Below are 21747 nucleotides of genomic sequence, written 5' to 3' on the forward strand. Positions count from 1 at the left end.
GAGGAACAGCTGGGTCAAATGGAATTTAGTTTTAGCTTTTTGAGGAATCTCCATACTCATTTACATACTGGCTGAACCAGTCTATATTTCTACCGACAATGTAGAATGCCAGAGACGGTTAAGAATTGAGATTTTTTTCACTGGCTACAGCATTAATGAAAATGGAGATCTCAGGGCCGGGGATATAGCTCAGCACCACAAGCACCTACCTGGAAAGCACGAGGTCCTGAGTTTGATTCTTGGTAGCAAAAACAACAAAAAAAGAAACTAGAGATTTCTCTGTGACTGTAACCTTGACATACCCAATTCACTTTTCTGATTATCCTTAAGTTCTTAGGTATGTTTGATGACTGGACACATACCTCCTGAAAACTATTATCATTTGTGCAAAAATTCTGCTAACACTTCAGCCAAACTACCACATATTCGTTTTGGAGAACAGAACATAAATAAAAATCAATCTGTAGACCATTTACCCTTTCCTGCTGGTTTGTTATCTGGTCTTAAGTTACTTTTCAAAAATCTACAGTGCCTCTGCCCAAAAAAAATTTAAAATGGGGTTCCAAACAGTCCTTCCTGTCCATGCCACAATTCCTAGAACGTCTTCCACTCATTATTCATTTAGCCACTGTTTTCCTCCACCTCATGCCTTTTCTTATAGCACTGGCTCTTAAAACACATGGGAAAAAGAATGGCTTTATGGTAGGAAATGAGGAAAATGCTGAGGTGTACAGTATACTCGACAGTGGTTCTCCAAGACTCCACGTCTAAAATTCCTGGAACCTGTGAACAGGAGGGATTTTGCACATGTGACTATGTTAAGCACTTCAGATGGGACACAATGCTGTCTGAAGGTCCTTATCGGAGGGAACATAGGGAAGTTATAAGACCAAAGAGAGAAGAGAGAGAGCAATGTAAAGATGTTACACCTCGGCTCTGCAGATGGAAGGATCATTGAGCGCACAGAACTCAAGGACTGCAACTGAGAAATTTGAAAAAGGCAAGGGAATGAATTCTCCTTTAGGACCTACAGAAGAAACCAACCACGTGGTGACTTTAGTCCACTGATACTGATTTTGGAATTCTGGCCTCCAAAACTGTTAGAAAGAATTAATTTTACAAATATGGCAGTTACACTAAGAACAGGAAATGAATACAATGCTTTTGGCAAGTTTTTATTGTGAAATATTGGATTTAGAAAAAAAGTACAAAATGTCAATAGTCAGATGTGTACAAGTACAGTATGTACATGTGAACAGCTTAACGGGTTCACTTCAGAATGCATATTAGACCAATACAATCTAAAAAGGACTGCAATATTCACAAGGCTATTAATACATAAATAACGAGTCAAAATGACCCTCACTGTTAAATGCTAATTAACTGTGGAAAACAGGCTAACAGCACAATACAGCACACCATAATATCCCCTTACAGGTCCACATTTAAGGAATATCAGCTCATTATGTCGATACACTATAGGTTAGACTGGGACTCAATTACTAGTTTATACAATTGCAAAAATTTTAATTTATAAATAAGGTTGTAGAACAAAAAGCAGCTTTTTAATTAGGACTAAATATTGTGAAGCCCCTTAATGATTTTAGCCTTGGAAATTACAAAGCTTAATTATTTAAAATTTATTTTAATTTTAATGTTAGCTGGGGTTAGGGAGAGGTTTCTTTTGTAGCAATCTCCAACCAGGTGTAAGTCTGAAAGTTTATTTTAGAACCATAATGACCACTGTGGATTGATAAATGGCTATGAAACCAGAATATAAAATATTACAAATTTTAAAGAAAGATAATGGCAATTATCTTGTGAATTTAGCAAATTTTGCAAACATTAAAATCCATGTTAAGGCATTATCTACCATTGTTGAGAATACTAAATTTAAGATTAATGCATGAAGACCTCATAAAAATAGCTGGTTTAATTTTTTCCAAATCTTATTGACTCAATCATTTACTATTACTTGAAAATGACCTTAGATTACATGTTTCCAAATTGGACAAATATCCCTTTATAATGAACAATGAACTGTAAGGATACTCAACTCAAACATAAATCATGTTAATAAGAATTGTTACAATCATCATGTGGTCTTAAGAAAGTCAAACTTTGTTATGAAATTGTTATGAAATAATCAACACTTGTCTAAAAACATTCAAAACTGATCAATTTAATAAAAGTTCACTTAAAACAAATTTACCTTTGTCCATAAATTTCTAAAGGGAAGAACTTTTTCATCCTATACAGTGTATCTAACAATGCCTGAGCTTTTAAAACTGAACTAAAAGTCTGAACTGAAATTAAGTAGATCAAATTCCATTGCAGACTAAAAACTACTAGATCAGAATATAATTTGACAATAACTTCATATGACCTATCTCGCACCATCTTTTATATAGAAAAATTTAAAGACTTTGAGACAATTGACTTATACATAGTGCCTGAATCTTCTAGTAGACTCCAATTTAAGCATAGATTATAAAAAGTTAATTTTTTTTAGATTTGCATTAAATTTATAAAGTAAGTATGATATACATAAATATTAACTTAGATATTCCCACAAATTATAGGGCAAGCAGATATATGGACCATTGTAGAAACATTATAAATTTTAAAGAAATTTTATATTAAAATATAAAGCAAACCATGTAACTCACAAAATATGAACATGAAGCCATATAACAAAAAATAAAATTACTCTATCAGAAACGATTTAAAATTAAATCTTTAGGGAATACTTTCAAAATAATTAAATGCATTCAATAATCAACAGCTTCCCAGTATCACACAGAAACTAACCACCAAATCATCTAGTCTATATGTATTATCAGTTAGTTCTTAATGCAACCTCAAAAATGTCACTAGCAACTTTGATTTCTTTTTGAAATAGGCTTCTGTACATTTGCATTTATATACAAACATTTATTAAACATGATTTTAAAACAAACTGTACAAAAGATCAGCATTCCTATAAATAAAAACATTAGGTGGCAAAAAGGCACTTGTAAGTAAAAATCTACAGTAGTTTTTTTACAAAACAAAAACACATTTTACCTCAGGATACTGTACAATAAACATGAACTGCTGTACTAATAATGAAAACGCTAGGCTACTAACTCATGATCACGATGTAACATCTAAAAACATATTTACATATACTCTGGAGTTCATTTAATAAAAGCACCATGGTTCTCTCCTAAATTCATGAGTTCATGTTGATGCAAAGTAAAAATACAATCCCAAAATACCAGTGTTAACCACTTTCCTTGTTTAAAAGTTTTTGTACGTCTAATTAAAAACTATTTATCTGAATCTAGCTTAGTGTTACACAAACAAAACCCCCCAAAACCCTGCTGCTTTGCCTGCTGAAAACCGTTCCTATTCTATTATTGCATGTTGCATTTTATAAAGAGCACTACTCATGCACTCCTTTACAACTGTTTAATACTATTGCTGGCAGAAAGTTCCTGGATATCAAATAATTAAAAAGTTACTTCAAACCAGTTGAAGTTTTATTTGAATGTTTTACAACTTAAAAACGCTGTGTATCAGTTACAAAAGTGAATAGGAAACACCAATTCATTTGATGCGCAAAAACATTTTTTGCACTACACACAATTTAAGGGCTTCACAGAATTCTTCCCCAAATTTACATTGTAAGCAGAAACATTTAACAAATATTTTTTCAAGGAGATGTTAGTATGCTTCCACTTTTGTCAAACTTTTTACCCTTTGACAATGCTGCAACCTGTTTGAGTAGGTCTCTGTTTTTAGCCTGTGAGAGACAAAAATTCAAGATTTAAAAGGTCTGGCATATTGAGTCATCCTGAAGAATGCTACACTTTAATGCTGTTCATTTATGCAACAAAAGATGTCACTGAGAAACTAACAGATCAAATGAAAGAGCTGGTATATTTAGCTTGATCCCTTTCAGGTTATAGACAAGTGGAGGGAAGATTGTAGACTGGTTAATCAGTCTCCTTGGTAAATGTCAATATATCTACTGTCCACAGTTAGCTACAAAAAAAGTAATAAAGTGAATCCACTTAATAGAAGGTTCAAAGTTTAAATACAGGAAAAAATATTTGGTCTTTTACTGACAACATGAAAACTATTTAAATAAAATGATTTTATAATTAATGAAAATCAAAGGATGAATCGAGTGGAGGATTATTTTCTAGTAAGCTGTATAAAGTCTTTCATTTGATGTTTACCTTCTTGGAGAACAAATATAAGACAAATCATTTTTGCAAAAATACTCATCACTCGACCAAAGGCCCTCTCTTATTGATACACAATTTCTTTAAGCATCCATTAGAACCACCTTCTTAGACCTTCTTTTAGTTTCTTTAGTTGTCAGTCATTTGACAGTGTGAGTATGATCTAAGCAGTTTTATATCAGTATTTTTTAATTTTAATAAACCCTAGGGGTTTTTTTTTTCTTTGCAAAGATTCAAAATTTCACTTTGCCAATGATCTAAACTGAATTTGCACTTCATTATAAAGTGTCTCATCCATCACTGACAAAGACACAGTCCTTGATCCAACGTGCTATGGCAATCACTAGTGTTTAGTAGGATGGAGTAAGTAGAAGACTGCTACGTAACTAGAAACTCTCAAAGAGTACTGTCATACCTTACGGCCTCGCACTCTACATAGTCTCCAAACTCTGGAACTTACATACAAAGGATCCCTCACACACACAAATATTTCAATGACACACTTTTGAAGTTTCTGAGCCAAAATGTGATGAGTAATAAAAAAGCTTAGAATCTGAGCCCTGCCATGAAGTTATAACAGATATCCTCTGGTGATGTTTTACAACATTTTACTTCATAGGTTTTTCAATATTCTTTCCAGACAGACTTTGAACCTTAGTGCTTCACTTTCTGCTCTCCATGTTCCATCAGGTAGCTTATACCACTGGTGGTACAGACGCATTTTTAGCTTTTCTATGATTAGATAATACTCTATATATCTGTATGCCTCATTAAAAGTTTCATGAAATATAAACATTTTCCAGCACTGTACTTCCATTTCCTCACTCTTCCCCCAATTATTCCTAATTAAGACCGATGAGCTCCAACTGCAAATATTCCCAGTGCTATCTTAAATGTTTAATGAAGGCATTTTGTTTAGTTGCATGATGAATATGGTATTGCCCTGTGCAATAGTCATTAAATAACTTAGGTGACAATGAAGTTTCAATTTCAAATTTAGTATCAACTTCAAACTTTAAAGATCATCAAAAAGAACACAATTTGAGTAACGCAGAGGGCCAGTTAATTGAGATCCTTGGCAGAGGACATCAAGTTGCATACTTGCAATCATTCAGTTTTACTACTCAATACACCGGTCACAGGGGTAACTAAAAATTTTTCCTTGATAGCTGTATCATATTGGACTTCTAACTATAATAACCCATTAGCCAAACTCCGAAAATATAAGGAATTAAAGTTTCAACACATAAAGTCATGAAGAACATAAAAAAGGACTATGTCTACAAATCTGCCTCAAAGAGACCACCACCAGATCTCTAAGATACACTCATATTTAAATGTTTATATTGATACAATAAATGGCTAAAGTGAATCTCTAAATTATCTTTTCTCAGTCAAAAAAATTTAAAAAATCAACTACTTTTATATTCTAAGTAAAAACTGCAAAATCTCAAAAATTAGGTCTTAAAAGCAGTTTTTTCTTTTAATGCTCTGGCAGCTAATTTTCAATCCATATTTATGTATTTAGTCCCTAATCACAGCACCAACATATTTACTTATTGCTAAGTTATGTAAAAAAGCTTTTAAGATAAATAGTGCATCCGTTGTTAAATGGATACAGGTCCAAATTTATCTCAACTTGAGCATAATAAATATTAACACACTCACAGTGAGGCTGTAATTCCTATGTGCTGCTGCTAGGCTGCCTGAACATACATGACTGTTCCACCGGGTGACTTTTTATAAATTTTATTAGTAAAAAGTCTAATAAAAGGGATTGGATTTGTTTATACCACCAGTGGTACAAGCCGCGTCATACATGTACACCAGTGGTTTAAGTTATGGATATACCACTGGTGGTTCAAGCTGGCGGGAATGTGTTAATTACAAAATGTAACATTTAAATATATACACATTTCAACAGTTTTTATCTTAAAAATTCTTCATTATTCTCCCTGCAAAAGTAAATGAAATTATCTAAACTCACAAGCAAGTTATGTGCTACCCTAAAGGAAAGAATATCTGAATTACACAGATCCTCCTTTAAATCCTGGTTCTACCACTTACTTACTATGTTACTTGGAGTTTATCTTCTCATGTGTAGTAAAGAAACTTCAGTTCTTTAAAAACAAAAGAACTAATCAAATATATAAAGCAACCTAAAATAAGGACTGGTACATTGTAGGCATACAAATGTTAAGCTTCCCCTTTTAGCTACTTACCTACATTAAAAGAACGCAATTTTTATTTGGAATTCTTAAGACTTTATGGGGTGTTTTATACACCTGTTTTAGTGATGTTCGGTGCTTACCACCAAGTTTGAAAGTTTAAAATATCTTATGAGTTATTAGAGCAAGATAAATTTTGTTCAGAGTTTAATTCTTTATCACATTTCCTTCTTAAATGTAAGAGAGTAATTATGTCTACTTGGCTCACTACAGAATTCCACGCCGGCTGCCAAAGGAAGTGGGTACAAAGACGGCACTTGGTTATGAAGGAATGTCTAGAAATAACAAGGAATGGTGTCCTTAAAAACAAAACAAAACAAAAAACCTCTGAATAACCTCAAGTAGTGGGAACAGTGCAGAACAGGTGAAAACCTGGGGCAGAAGGCATTTTTCTATTTCTTACTAATTCTGTCCCCAGGTTCACCTGCAAAATGAGCACCTCCCATAACTCAGTTATTGTAACTGAGTAGCGCATATGTGAAACAATGCTGAAAACGTCCTACTTCTATATAAATATTAGCTACTATGGTATCATATGAAACCAGCTTCTCACAGAGAGGAAGCAGGCTTACGACACTAATCAGCGTAAGGCAAAGACGGTTCTCTACTGCTTGCAACTAGTTTAAAAATAAACATGCTTTCATGAGCAGTGGATAGTACCTTAGTGAATCATACGGAAGTACTGCTCATAGTTAGGATGTTATCTCACTCTGGATTTACCACAGAGCTCTGGATACATTCCATTAATTCTGAGATTATCAGGGGGAAGATTATATTCCAGGCAGTCATTCACTGTTACTTAATTCGAGTATCAAAAAACTAGAAGTAGTACTCGCTAGTGGGTGAAAAACAGAAATTAATATACAAGAGGCCTAATACATGATATATAGGAAATCTTTCAGGACAGATGGCAGATGGGCATTTCCATAAATCACCACTCATTTAACAAGTTATTTGAATGCCTACTCTGTCCCAGGTTCTATGAGAAGTTCTTCAAAATTTTGTTTAATAGTAAGATCAGGTTTAAAAGCAGATGATCTGTACTTTCATCTCACCAGCAGGTACCTAAGTCTTATTCAATTGAAACTAGTTGGAAAGATGTAAAACCACAACATGAGAATAGTCAATACCCCTTAGTGTTAAAGCAGTATTTTAAAAAAACAAAATAACAAAAGCTAGGGCCGGCGGGCTGGCTTTCCTTCTTTCTTTTAAACTACTCTTTCATCAAGTCTGAAGTCTAGGTGTTGACATCATCCATTAAGACTTCAACCTCTGGACCTTACAACTATGTTCCTCAAACATCAGTGCTACAATGTCAGAACTTATAAGATGGAGAATATGTAATTAATTTAGTGTGGTTTCATTTCTAAATTTGTAACAGGCAGGGAGTAACAAGCTTTAAGAAGAGAACACTGTGTATCCATGTTGGATGTTCACCAACGCTGCAGGCCAGACACGATGCTACTTTGATAGCATTCAATGCAGCTCATTCTGGTGTTTAAACCCTGCTTACTACACTTGGCAGCACTCCGAGACTGACATGGATGGCCAGCTGGGGGCATACAGGAGCTGTCTGGCACTTCGCAGGCGTAACACTTCCTGTTACCTACACTCAATTTAAATCCCTGCAGACAACATACACTTCCTTCATTCAAGACTCCTGAGAATTAGTTTTCTATATTCACCTCCTTTTTCATGATCTGGAGATAAAAAGAATAAATAATTGTACCAAAGACCCCATTTACACCTTAGTGCCATGAATATGTTATTTAATTTTTTCCTGTTAACCGAATGATCAAATAGATATTCCAATGGTATCTTCTTCTCAAAACTTCATCTCAAATTTCGGCAAGTTTTCAGGACTAATGTACTGAATGGCGTTTCAACTGATTTCAAACAATACTTTTTAATGGGGTCAGGATTAAAAACATTTAAACAGAAAACACAACAAATATGCATAAAATAACGACACTAATTCAGCCTAAGTCAATGAATGCTATTATCCAAGTATAGCCTTGACTATTACTTTACATAAAAAACATCAATTACCTGAAGCTGTTCCACAGTTTCTTTGTGAGCTTTTTCCATACTGTTCATCTTTGTTCTTAAATTTGATTCCTGGTACTGGAAGTCTGCCTTTAGTTCAGTTAACTAAGATTAAAAGAAAAAGGAGATACATGTGTACATACGTGTATGTACATATACGTAATTTCTGTCCATGTACACAGACCACTGAGAAAATTCTTTACAATATACTCATTCATTGTAAAACTGGATACAGCAGTTTTCCAATCTATCTAGAATTTGTCTTTTGAAATGATGAGTCTTGTCTACTAGAATATAATTTTAGTGTTAAGATACTACTTGACTGGAAAAACTTTTTGATTAAGTTGCTTTTTTGTTGTTTTTGGACATAGTTTGACAACTGGAATGCTGAAAGAAAAGCTTAAGGATAATACTTGGGAAGTACTTAAGTTAAAATATAGTTCATATTAATATAAACAAACTAAACAGGTGAACTGTTTTCAGGTGAACAAACTTTCAAGGATAAAAGGACAAAGTTTCACATCAGGCAAGTATAGAGGGGAACATTCTCATCATCCAAGAGTTTTGTTGTTTTATTTATAACCTACTGTCCAGGATTGTGTACATAATATCACCACAACGCCACTTTTACCTGAGGTAAAAATGGAGAACAAAACTAATGCACAATGAGCACAGAAAGGAATTACTACGTTAGACAAATGCACGGAAAAAATCCCAGTGGTCTAAGGAAGCAAAGACTACATGATTTGTTTTTATAAATACAAATGACATAAATTATGAAGTATTTTGTAAGTATAAACTGAAAATTATTATATAATTTCATAATCAGAACTATGGAGAAGCAACTTCAGGTTATTTTTAAACATTTACTATGTGGACTTCAAAACATATATTTATATACTTTTCTTCATAATTACCCAGTACCTACTAAACAAAAGGGTATATAATACCAATATTAAATCAGTGTCTTATATGCAAATAAAAGCCCTTGTTTTTGACAGATTCAAACTTTAACTAAATGCCTCCTTTCAATTTTCTATACAAGAATTCCTGTTCTGAAATGCCAATCCCCACCAATCACCTAAGATAATTATTCTACTTACTACACTGTGAGTTGCTTCCAGACTATCACCTTGTGGAAGACATGTGTCTTATCTGACTCTGCACCGGCATGCTCTATAACAGCGCTTGGCTTCAGAAGCCCCTCAACAACTGTCTATGAAATACATTCAGGAAAACCACTTGGTTGTCTGAGATATATACAAAAAAGTTAAAAAAGTGTAGCAACTTTAGATTTACAAGTATTTTCCTTGTAACTCTGCTAATTTCACACTGCATTGCTGCTTTGTGTTTTTCTTTTGAAGAGGAACACTAACTGAAGAAAATTTCAACCTGCTTCACCAATACAGACTAGGCACGGGGAAAAAAGTAACAAATCAGTATACATCATCTATTGATACCTGGCTTTTGATTCACTGCTCTTTTGTTAAAACTTGGCATTTTATTCAACTTTTCTCAAAACTAATGTAGATATATTCTGGCTCTGTCTCTCAAATGTTATATAGAATATATTTCTGAAACACTCATTATTTTAAAAAAGTGTTATCAGGGGCTGGGATCGCTCAGTGGCACAAGTGCCTGCCTGGCAAGTGTAAGGTCCTGAGTTCAATTCCCAGCACCAAAAAAAATGTTATCCATCAAAAATTACTAAAACAAAAAGATACCCATTAACTCTCCAATTTTTGTCTTACATGTCAATCTTAACTTTTATACACTGAATTTACTCAAGGTACGTGTGTGTTAAAATTTAAGTCCACGAACCATCAAAGTGTGGGAGACCAGGGATATAGCTCAGTGGAACAAGCACCTGCCTGGCAAGCACAAGGTCCTGAGTTCAATTTCCGGTACCAAAACAACCCCCAAAACAAACAAACCAAAAAAACAGTGTGGGAGACCATAACACAAAAGCTGCTGAACAACAGACAAAGAGGTCAGCTCATGTAAGGCCAGTCACGGTGGCACACGCCGGTAATCCCAGCACTTGGGAGGCTGAGGGAGGAGGATCGTAGCGAGTTCCAAACCAGCCTGGGCTACAAAGTGAGCTCAAAGCCAGCCTGAACTGCACAGTGAGACTGGTCTCAAAAAGACCAAAAAAAAAATGCCCGCTCAGATACTAGTGCTACGAGATAAATGACTTACATATGCATTTATAATCATGCCTTACTCCTAATTTTAAAAGGAATGTTTTTAATATTCTCCTACTTACATGAGATATTTAACACAGATCAACCTACATTGTCTGGGATCATAAAACAAGCATAAAAATAGGTTCTATCCTCAAAGACGACACAAACGTCATTAAAAGCACCTGTGAGCACTCACATTTCAGGAGCTGTAGCACAATGTGCACACTCACGTGAACATCATAACCCCACACAGTAGTACGGATGTTCTTATTTTTAAAATAAGAAAAGTACGGCCTAAAGAAATGAGAGCGTTCAGTTCAAGTTCACCCAGAAGTGCCAGAACTGCGAACGGAACCTGAGCACGACTTCACAGCCCTTGTCTCCCGCTCACACCTACTGGCTACTACGCCACCCTGATTTCACAGCGTTAGAAAACCTTAAATCTGTCGTAATTTTGTTAACATTATTCCTGTCACTAAACAGACAACACACAGGATATTTCTCTTTCTTTAACTGAGAAACTAAGTCCCAATAACTAAATGATCCTAAACACCTATGTGGTATTCATTACTAACCACTACCACACAAGGCGTTCCAAGACTAGCCGGGCGTGGTGGCACACGCCTGTAATCCCAGCACTTGGGAGGCTGAGGCAAGAAGATCGTCGGAGTTTGAGACCAGCCTGAGCTACAAAGAGAGCTCAAGGCCAGCCTGAACTGCAGAGCCTCAAAAAGGAAAAGAAAAAGAAAAAAAAAAACAAACAAAAAAAAGAAATTCTAAGACTATTTCTTGTCAGTTATTTGATCTGGAGTGATACATATAATAAAGACTATATTCAACTACTCTCTTAAATTACAAGAATTTACACAGTATCTCGTTTCTATTTCACTTACAAATGAAGATATTAGACCTTTTTAAAAATTACACACTTGGGCTGGGGATACAGCGCAGCAGCACAGGGCCTGCCTGGCAAGTGCGAGGTCATGAGTTCAATTCTCAGCACCAAAAAAAAAAAAAAAAAAAATTAAAACTTACCTGCTTACTGAAAACTAATGTTCAGAAATTATTACTACTCTATTAGCTATTACTCTTGGAAATACCAAGTTCTGAAAGGTCATACTTTGTTCTCTTCCTTAGACGGTTTTGATTCTAATTTGGGCTTCTGAAATTTATCTCCTAAAAATCATATACAACCAATATTACCGAATTTTTAAAAGAAAAGCTGTAATTATCAAGCAGAGGCAAGATGTAAATCTTATCAGGCTTCAACAAGCCATGCTCTTACCTTTTTGTCTTTTTCTAAAATGGTCTGGTCTCTTTGCTGTAAGAGACGCTTAAGTGACATCACTTCTTCTTTCAGTTGACTTATAAGGACAAAATTGTCTGTTCCCCCACTATCTGCTGACTGATTTATAGAGCTACTAAAAAAGAAAAAAAGTAAAACACAGTTAAATGAAGTGGAAGGGAAATCAGCAGGTGTTCAAATTGCATAAATTAGACAATTCCACAAACATCCTTAAGGCTAATGCAAAAAAATATGTACCTGACAGAAATGGATGCAACTGGCAAATTACCTTACTAATGGCACACATTACATACACCTGCAGAAATATAATTCAGTATTAGCTTTTAGGGGGTCAATACTTCTAGTGTAAAGCAATAGGCAGCCAATTTGTACAGTAACATCAGCAAACTTTTGGCTAATGAACTAAAACAAAGTCATACTCATCATATTTTAAATCTAAAAACATTTTCTAAGCAGGTCAATTTTAAAATACTACAATCAGATCTGTGTTTCTTCAAAGAACAATTAAGATAATGTTCTTAATTCTTATGTTTTCTTTTTGCAACACCCAAAGTTATTCCCAACTAGAACAACATAGTTTAGTGCCACTTTCTTATTGCCAAAATTAGGTTAAAGTGTTCTTAACTTTTCCAGGTGACTCGAAGTCAGTGTGGAAGATAACACGTTTCTATGCTCTGGTCTAGTAACAACTGGCAAAGTGGAACTTTTGCAAACACTAAGGAATTCACTTTTACCTATCTCCATTAGATGGCTTAGATTCCAATTTGGGCTTTTTCTTTGGAGTTTCATTCTGAATTGCTGCAGAGGATTTATGGCTGAAACCAAACATTAATAATAAGAATAATTAGAGTAAAAAAGGCAGAGGCACCAAACTGTTTACGTTCTCTTCCCCTAAATATTACTGAGTATCACTGAAATGTTTTGAAAGCCTATGTAACGAAGTCAGAGGGCTATCACAACTTGAAGAACACATTTCAAAAACTCTAGAAAATCTGAATGTATTTACCTCTGTTTCCACAGTCCCTGTTCCTGCTCTGGACTTAGGTTGCTGATTCTGAAAAACATGAACAACATCTGATACGAATATGCACTTAAACTTCTTTTTTCTTTTTGAGACAGGGTTTCAACTACGCAGTTCAGACTGGCCTTGAACTCACTGTATAGGCCCAGGATGGTCTCGAATTGTAGCAATTCTCCTGCCTCAGCCTCCCGAGTGCTGGGACTACAGGTGTGTGCCACCACACCCAGCCACCAACATGTACTTAATACATCTATATTTTATAAAATTTTTTCTCTATGGGAATTAAATTATGTTATAAACAAAACTTTATAAATCATATTCAGAGATAAGCATAATTAAGTTTTCAGTTAGGTCAATATACTGAATAAATCACATTCTAATCAAATTAGTAGCCAACTTAAATTTTTTAGGTAGTAAAATGATAGGAGCTGACTTTTTTTCCTTAAACAAAATCTTCATAATTTAATATACCGCATATACCACACCAAAGGTTGAGGCAGATGAGCATAAAACCTACAACAGAGTTCCATAATTATGAAATCTAGGACTCACTATATTTTAGCTGCCTTTACTATTTCATATAGAAAATGTATATCTTTAAAGATTTGGGGGCTAGAGATCTAGTGGAGTGTATGTCTAGCATTAGGCAGACCCTGGGTTTCATCCCCAGTACTGCAAATAAAATGGAAAAATAAAATGGCGTATTTTTTAAAACATAAAGATTTTTCCTGCAATCCTTAATCAAGACTCCTTTTTCAGTTGCTTAAAACTGTATCAAGCTGGTTGAAGACTATTTTAACTTCTCAGTCTTTTCTAGCTTCCTACAAATCCTCTCGAAGTACTGACTCCTTAACTCAAAACCTCAAACACTTTAGTGAATACTTTGAGGAAATCGTGCTGCAAACGCTGTGAAATTGAACAGTAAAAGTAATTTTACATTTGCATATAACCAAGCAGCTGTTTCCACCTTGCTCCAGTGCTAACAACCAGTCTGTGGTATAACCTGAAACCGCGTTCCTTTCGGCTGTGCCTGCACTCCACTCACTCTCTCCCCAGCCCCACCTTACCATTCAGCTCATCCGTAAAGTGTGCTGTGTATCTTGTAAGGGTGTGAGCACTAAACAAGTTGTATAAAATTTACTGCTCCCTTGCAGAAGTTTTTTAAAAGGAAAAATGAGAAGTAGACAATAATCAGCTGTAAATAAGTATGAAGGTGAAAGAGCAGCTGCAACCCCACCAGTCTACGTCACTTTCACTGTGGTAGTGAGTGGCAGCTCTGCTGAGGAATTTCTTTCTTTCCTTCATAATTTCATTACACATGAAGTAAGAGCAGTGAGCAGAAAGCACACGAACAGTGAGTCACCAGAAACACGTGGAACTCTCATCTCGTTTCCCAAGGCTGACCGCTCCAGACCCCAAACTGACCTTGCTACCCCTTGCCGCCACCACCACCCCCTCCCCACCAATCACCATCCACTGTGATATGTGTGCTCCTTGTATTTGTTCTAATCCACTCCACTTAATGTAAGAATCCTACAGCTGGGCTTGGTGGCACACACCTGTAATCCCAGTATTCTGGAGGCTGAGGCAGGAGGACTGCCTCCAGTTCGAGGCCAGCCTGGCCCGACCCACATAGCGAGACCCTGTCTTCCAGAAAGAAAAGACAGAATCTGACCTCTAAACTGGTTGTTCAAAAATGGTCATTAGCCACCAGATATAAAAATAACACAGTTGGCCATCTATATCCTCAGGTTCGGCATCTGAGGATTCAACCAACTAAAGACAGAAAAACCAAGTTAGGGTACCAGTAGGGGTTGTTACGGTTTAAGCATGAAGTACCCTCAAAGAACCTTCCATTGAATGCTTGACCTACAACATAGCAGCACTCAGAAGAGAAGCACAGAGAGGTGATCCGATCACAGGGGCACGCACCTCATCAATGGATCGATCCAGGCTACTGGGAACCCGACGAGCAAGGTCCCTGCGGCCTCCCCCAGAAGGGTGTACCTCGGCCCTGGTCCCTTCCCCTCTGCCCCTTTCCTTCTCCTTCTACCTCCGGGCTGCCAGGAGTAAGCGCCACCCTTGCCAGGACACTTCTCCCTCCAGCGCGCCTTCACGCCATGGACCCCGACAGCCATGTGCTGGACCTTTCGAAACCCCGAGCCAGAATGAATCTTCCCTCCATGAAGCTGTTCACTGTAAGTGCTCGGCTACAGCCTCAAGGGCCACAGACGTCTTACTGCAGAGACAGACTTTCTCCACTCCTTAAGCAACACACTTACACTGTACTAGGCACTGTACATCATGGAAAGATGTACGGTGTGAGACAACCATAGGTCACATGCAAACACTATGCTATTTTTTGTTTTCTGGGTACTGGGAATCAAACTCAGGACCTTGTGCTTTCCAGGCAGGCACTATGCCACTGAGCTACGCTCCTGGCCTACTATACTGTTTCATACAGACCACGGTGGACAGTCAAAGACAACTACTAATGTTTCAGTAACCCAAACAAAAAGTTACTGTCACATAACTTTACCCCTACAAAGATACTGATTATGTTTTTTCACAGCACACATGAAAGGACAGGAAAAAGAGACAAATCTGGCAGTCTTCAGAGTAGGTCTGGCAGCCAGGTTTTGTGGAACACACTTGTAATGCCAGCACTTGGGAGGCTGAGGCAGGAGGATCACTCACTGTGAGTTCAAGGCCAACTTCGCCCCGCCTGAAATCAAGGCCAGCCTGAATTGAATAGTGAGACCCTGTCTCAAAAAAATCCAGAAAAACGCTAAGCATAGGTCTGGTATATGCCACTGTAATATGTAGTTATTTTGTCATTTTTTTTCCTTAAAAAAGAAGCAAAAACAAAAAAGATTTATGTTCCTTTATTCCTAGGATAATCTGATAAAAGACTGTAAGATTTCTTTAAATTGCCAGGTTAGAAGTCACTGCCTTATAGTCAGTCTACCACCGTTGCACCTAGAAAACCCTACAATATGGTAAAAGTAAACAACGCAAACAAAAATCTTCATAATCTAACAGGTGCTTATAATCCCATCTTATTTAGAACTATTATGTGTTCCAAAATATGCCAGGTATCCGTTTTGTGTATATGAACAGAGTTCCTACCTATGTTTTAAAACACAGTGAAGTACCATTAGTTAAAATATTTCTTACACTCTGAGAACCACCAAGAGTGCTTCTACGGATATAGGGCTGTTGCTCACTTTTACTATGAGCAAAGTCCTGGGTTAAAGCCAAACAAGAAAAAAAAGAGGAAGAAGGAAGAGAGATAAAAAAGCAAGCTGCTACTTCTTCTTCTTCTTTCTTTTTGAGACAGGGTCTCACTACACAGTTCAGGCCGGCCTTGAACTCACTGGTCGCCCAGGCTGGTCTTGAACTCACAGTGATCCTCCTGCCTCAGCCTACAGAGTGCTGGGATTACAGGCACGTGCCACCACACCAAAAGAAAGCTTCTGTTACATCATAAATGATAAAGCTAATGTGCTCTCCGGAAAAGAGTACAGTGTAGAACACAGTACTTTCCAGTTACTGGTGTAAATCTGCATAAAAATGAGGGCTTTTGGTAACTGAAATCTCTGAAGTACTAACTGATAGTTATATTTTGACTTTACTTGTAATCATTTTACAAATTTATTCCATAAATGTCCTATGATTACTATAATAAAAGCTAAACAATCCAGGGATATGTTGTACATACTTCATAAAGTAGGGAGACAGACTTAAGATACTCAAGCTTACCCCAGACAATGTAAACTAGACTAGCACACAGATATTTGCAAATAAACACCAGTCTAAACAATGACAAAGCCCTAAAATGCCAGAAGGGATTTTAGAAGGTGTCATTTCAAAGTACTTACTTGTGATGGCTACTGCTGTGACGATGGTGATGATGGTGATGGTGGTGATGATGTTTGGAATGATGCTGGTCTTTCTCAGTAAGAGACGATGATGAAGAATTTGAATGTGAAGATCCAAGGCTCTTCCTCTGTTCTTTTGTCTTCTGCAAAACTCTCTTGTATGATAAAGTACAGAGCCAGCATAATAACTTTCCATCAACCTTTTAAGAAAATATTTGTATTAAATTAAGTGTATGGGTAAGCTGGCCATAAGCAAAATCATGTGTTCAACTTCCAGCTACATTTCATATATGCATGCAAAAATTAGTGAATGCATGCATTCAAAATTTTTGCAAAATGGAAGTAAAGTTACTTTTCTGAAACGTGGGAAAATGCTTGTTCACAGGATTATGAAATTGGTAAAGCTGACTGATGCACTTCTATTACTTTTGAGGCATTTTTTAATTTGAAGAGAAATGTTATCCTTATTCTTGGAAAATAAGCACGAATAGGCCAGGGAGATAGCTCAGCAACACAGCACCTGCCTGGCAAGCACAAGGTGCTGAGTTTGATTCTTGGTACAAAAAAAAAAGTAGCACAAATAACTAATATGCTCTCAAGAAATGTAGCCTGAATTCCTCTAAAGTTTCCCGTAGCAGTATTATGAATTTACAGAGAAACAGGAAAGCTGAAATAACATACACAATCGATTCTCATTATTTCCAGACTGCCTATTTGCTAGTATTTATGTGACCCAAATTCTAACACATTTGTGGTCATTCACACACAAGTACAGAGCAATGAAAAACTTGTGCCACCACAAAGCACACATTTCTGCTGAGGCAAGGTGACACTCTTCCTTGCTTTAGCCCTCATACTGTAAACAACTGTTCTTTTCGGTCCATTTAGTACCGTTTTCCAGCCTTTTACGTTTTCTGCTGATGATTCCGACATGCTTTTCGGTCACAAGAGACAGTGCTGAAGTGTGTAGCATTCCCAAGCTCAAGGCTGTGATGTGCCTTACAGAAAAAGTGTTAGGTAAGCTTTGTTCAGGCATCACTAGTGCTGACAGTCATGAGTTCAATTAAATTAATCAGTATCAATTTAGCAACCATTGTAAATTTCTAAATTTCTATCATTTTGTCTTGAGGTTATGTTTCATTTTTGTTGTTTATGTGTTATTTTGTTTTGGCTCCATGGTTTTTTTTAATTTTTAAAATAAGCAAAAAAAATTAATAATGTCACTACACACACATATATACATACATATATATAAAGAACAAGGTGTCATTAAACAAAAACACAAAATAAATTACGCACTGATCAACTGAGATAGGCCGGAATCTAACTGTTTATTTCCACAGGAGCAATAGCTCTGCATTCACTCAGTGTTTCTGGAAACTTTATGGAACATAAACCACGGCAAATAATGAGAATTGTATGTAAATCAAGGGGGGAAGGAAAGATTTCTTTCCAAATTAAGACAAAATCTACAAAAATAAGGTTAAGGTTTTTGTCTTCTGTTGTTCACCCAAGAAGCGCTGGAGGGACATGTCTTACAACTAAGGTACATACATTGCTGTGTGGGGACCTGGGGGAGCCCCTCAAAGAGACAGTCATCCTCCAAAGCAACTGAAACTGACAGACAACAGGAGGCCTGTGTGAATGCTCATCAGCAGAGGAATGCCACATGCATAAACATACTTATTAAGTCACTGTAGGTAGAGAAAAACAGACAATGTTGATTTCAAATATGAGCCCACACCGAAAGGCAGAAGACTAACTTTGAATTCTACGTGATCAAGTGTCTTCAGGTATTGTTGCATATCACCAACTTCAAGAGACCAGCAAAAGGGTACATAGGTGAAAAGATTTACTTAATGACTAAATCCTCTAAGCCCAGGGAGCGAGACCAAACATTGCAGAATAGCCACAGAATAACCTTTCTCGTTTTCATTTTGCGATAGGGTTTCACTATATTGCCCACGCTGGTCTTCAACGACTGGGCTCTAACAATCTGGCCTCAGCCTCCCAAGTAGATGGGGCTGTGAGTGTGTACCACCATATCTGGCTCGAATAATTTTTAAAACACAGTAATGCAACTCATCAACAGGAGTTCATATTTAATGCAAAGAAGGAGAAAATTCACTACTCCTATCTTTTAAACTAATAATGTTTTCAGGGACCCACAGGACAGATCACGTCTCAGCGCATCAAGTATAATGTTCAACTGTCTGGCATGAACTTCCAGATGCTGTAACATACATAAAACAGACCTTTCTTCTTCCCTCCTCCTTCCGATCAAAAGCACACTGTTGTTTGCACTGTTCACAGGTCTGAGGGGGCCCGTACTTCTTCTCTGAATTTGTGCAACGCTGGCACTTGGTACCAATGAACGCCGCAATTATGTTACAGTACTGACAAGGCTTGGGCTGAAAAACAGTTACACAATTTTTTGAGACATCTGAAAACAACAAAAACTTGCTGCACAAAATACATCCAATGTTATAGATACTTTGGGGAATAAGGCAACTAACAGGGAAAAAACTTGTTTTCTGTCAAGTAAGTTACCCAGCCAGTGACATCTGTATTTCTACTGATTCAAATAATATTTACTTGAGAGTCATGAAACTGTTACTCTTCTATTTAAATAAAATCACAAGACATATATGCATCGTTTGCATTGTATGCAACGTAACACAGAAGCTACACAATAAAATGTGCTCTAAGAATGAAAATAAAGGTACTGCATGCTTTGAGAGAAAAGTCTCATGTATTCAGAATTTGGCGATATAAGCTTTTAATTTAATATCCTGGTTAACTCAATTACAAAATCATTTATTCAAACAATAATTTTTAACCATATAAACACTACAAAAAATACCAGTTGATATCGTTGAGTTTTCAACTTTAAAGTAGCAGTCAATATAAACTATAGTAGAGATACCTTGATGTTCTTGGATAGTCCAGAGAAATTCAGGATAGTAGATACCCTCAAGATCAGTACTCTGAACAGTGACAAATAACTCTGATGTACCAGCAATGACTGTAAGGTAAGACCACTTGTACTAGGACACTGTCGTAAGTTTTGCAAAAAATACCCGAATTGTGCTGCCACATAAAAATAATTCTAAGGGTAAAAGGTTTGAATACGCAAACCTTATGATTAAGTGGGTTCTCCACAATAAGCAGTTTGCTGTAGTTGACTCTTTAACATTGAAATTCAATAGACAGTACTCAAAAGATGCACACAATCTTGCATTTTTAAAATGTTGTCACCTTCCTATCATATTTGTCTACAGAAATTTTATTTCATAAGATATTTTGCTATGCTGAGATACATAAGAACACAGTACTACATATTTTTATAAGGTCCATCTTGGTATAAAACACTGACTAGTAATAATATGAAATGAAAACATAAGATACTCACTGTCCCAAACTGCTTCACATTTTGAGCACACTTCTTACAAATTGTGTTAGTTTTGCTGAAAAAAAATTATACAGATACGATCACATTCCTGTAGCTTTCTGGGATAATGGGGACAATGTTAAAAAGTAAACGGGTAAGTCAATGATTCACACTACTTAAAATTTATTCTAACTCACAGTAAGTGCTTTTTTAAAAATGTGAACGTAAGGATTTTTTTAAGGTTTTACGTAAATTTAATTTCTTTGGTTAACAAAGCAAAAAATTATGTCTTGAGACAAGTCCCGAAATCTTCACACATGCCATTATTAAAGCACAGGCTTATGTATCAGTGCCTGCTTCATCCTCCTGAATCCATTCTCTGTTTGTTTTCTTAGGTTAATTTCTTCTGTACTCTCAAAGCAGAATCACCCTTCCAAAAGTTCCCACTATTCTTTCACTGTTAACAAGTTACTACTGTCTGCTAACAAGTTGTGAGTTACTAGCAGATCCATCCTCAGGCTCATTTACATTTTACCTTTTTCACACAGACGAACGGTAATTATTTATACTTGCATTTTTGCAAGCAAGGCTGCACACTTTCTGTTCATGGATTTAGCTTCCCTTCCTCATGTGTGAACTGAAGTTTAGCTGTAAAACGGCAGCCACTTTCGTTTTGGTCAATATTCCCCCACAACCTATGTTTATGACTTAAAATTTCAGAGGCTAAAACATTAAGACAATACTTTAAGATCCAGAAATCACGCTCAATTCCGTACACATAAGATTTGCTTTTAACAATCAGAAACTGTTCATTATACAAACCTCTCTTGTTGAAATTCTGATCTGCAGTAAGTACATTTTACAATAGGATGTGCAATCCGACATTCCTGTAATAAGACAATACATCCGTCAGTAACTATCTCAGAGTCCCCAATCTCACTTTTGTCGCAGAAAATTATTACCCTGTCTAGCCAAATGTCTCACACACCAGAAAAACCTGTCCCCAGTGTAAACAACTGGATATCATATAAACGGCCAAGCACAAGATAATTCCTTGGGGAAGGTGTACCTGTCTTGGTCTTTATTAGACGTAGAAAGTACGTTACAGATAAACTAAGAAAGCTGTCAGCACTGATTTCAAGGGGTGGGTAAACGTGGAACTACTTATTTTGCACCGGTGCTCACAGACGGCATCCTGGCTTTAATGGGATGGGAGGAGCTCCAAATCACGGAGCATTCCGCTCCCAAACCAGTCGCTTCGCTTTCCTGGGCAGGGAAGGATGCCATCAGCTTTGCGGCTTCGGGTTCCTAGCAAGAAAGTGCAAACGCCGTCCCCTGCCTCCTGGTGGAAGGAGAGGACAGACCGCGCAGGAAACCGAGAGGAAACATCCGCACCAGGGTCCCTGCGGCACAGGTGTCTGCCTGCTGCGGCCCCACCCGCGCCCCGCGGACGCTC

At 36.7% G+C, this 21747-nt stretch overlaps 2 protein-coding genes across 4 annotated transcripts in view; one reads left to right on the plus strand and one right to left on the minus strand.

Moving 5' to 3' along the window:
• Positions 1-21178, minus strand: part of Fam76b (family with sequence similarity 76, member B) — a gene marked incomplete at its 5' end in the record, with an annotated part of 47364 nt that extends 26186 nt beyond the window's left edge. The window contains 8 exon segments of the mRNA XM_013511049.1: positions 8510-8611; positions 11978-12113; positions 12733-12813; positions 13005-13052; positions 16901-17100; positions 19156-19311; positions 20313-20367; positions 21114-21178. Of these exon segments, the coding sequence (XP_013366503.1) occupies positions 8510-8611; positions 11978-12113; positions 12733-12813; positions 13005-13052; positions 16901-17100; positions 19156-19311; positions 20313-20367; positions 21114-21178 (843 nt within the window).
• Positions 1-21747, plus strand: part of Cep57 (centrosomal protein 57kDa) — a 55120-nt gene that overhangs the window by 4557 nt on the left and 28816 nt on the right. The gene's annotated exons all lie outside the window — the stretch shown is intronic.

The sequence above is a fragment of the Chinchilla lanigera genome, unplaced genomic scaffold, assembly GCF_000276665.1.
Source record: "Chinchilla lanigera isolate Chin_1 unplaced genomic scaffold, ChiLan1.0 scaffold00011, whole genome shotgun sequence".
NCBI lineage: Eukaryota > Metazoa > Chordata > Mammalia > Rodentia > Chinchillidae > Chinchilla > Chinchilla lanigera.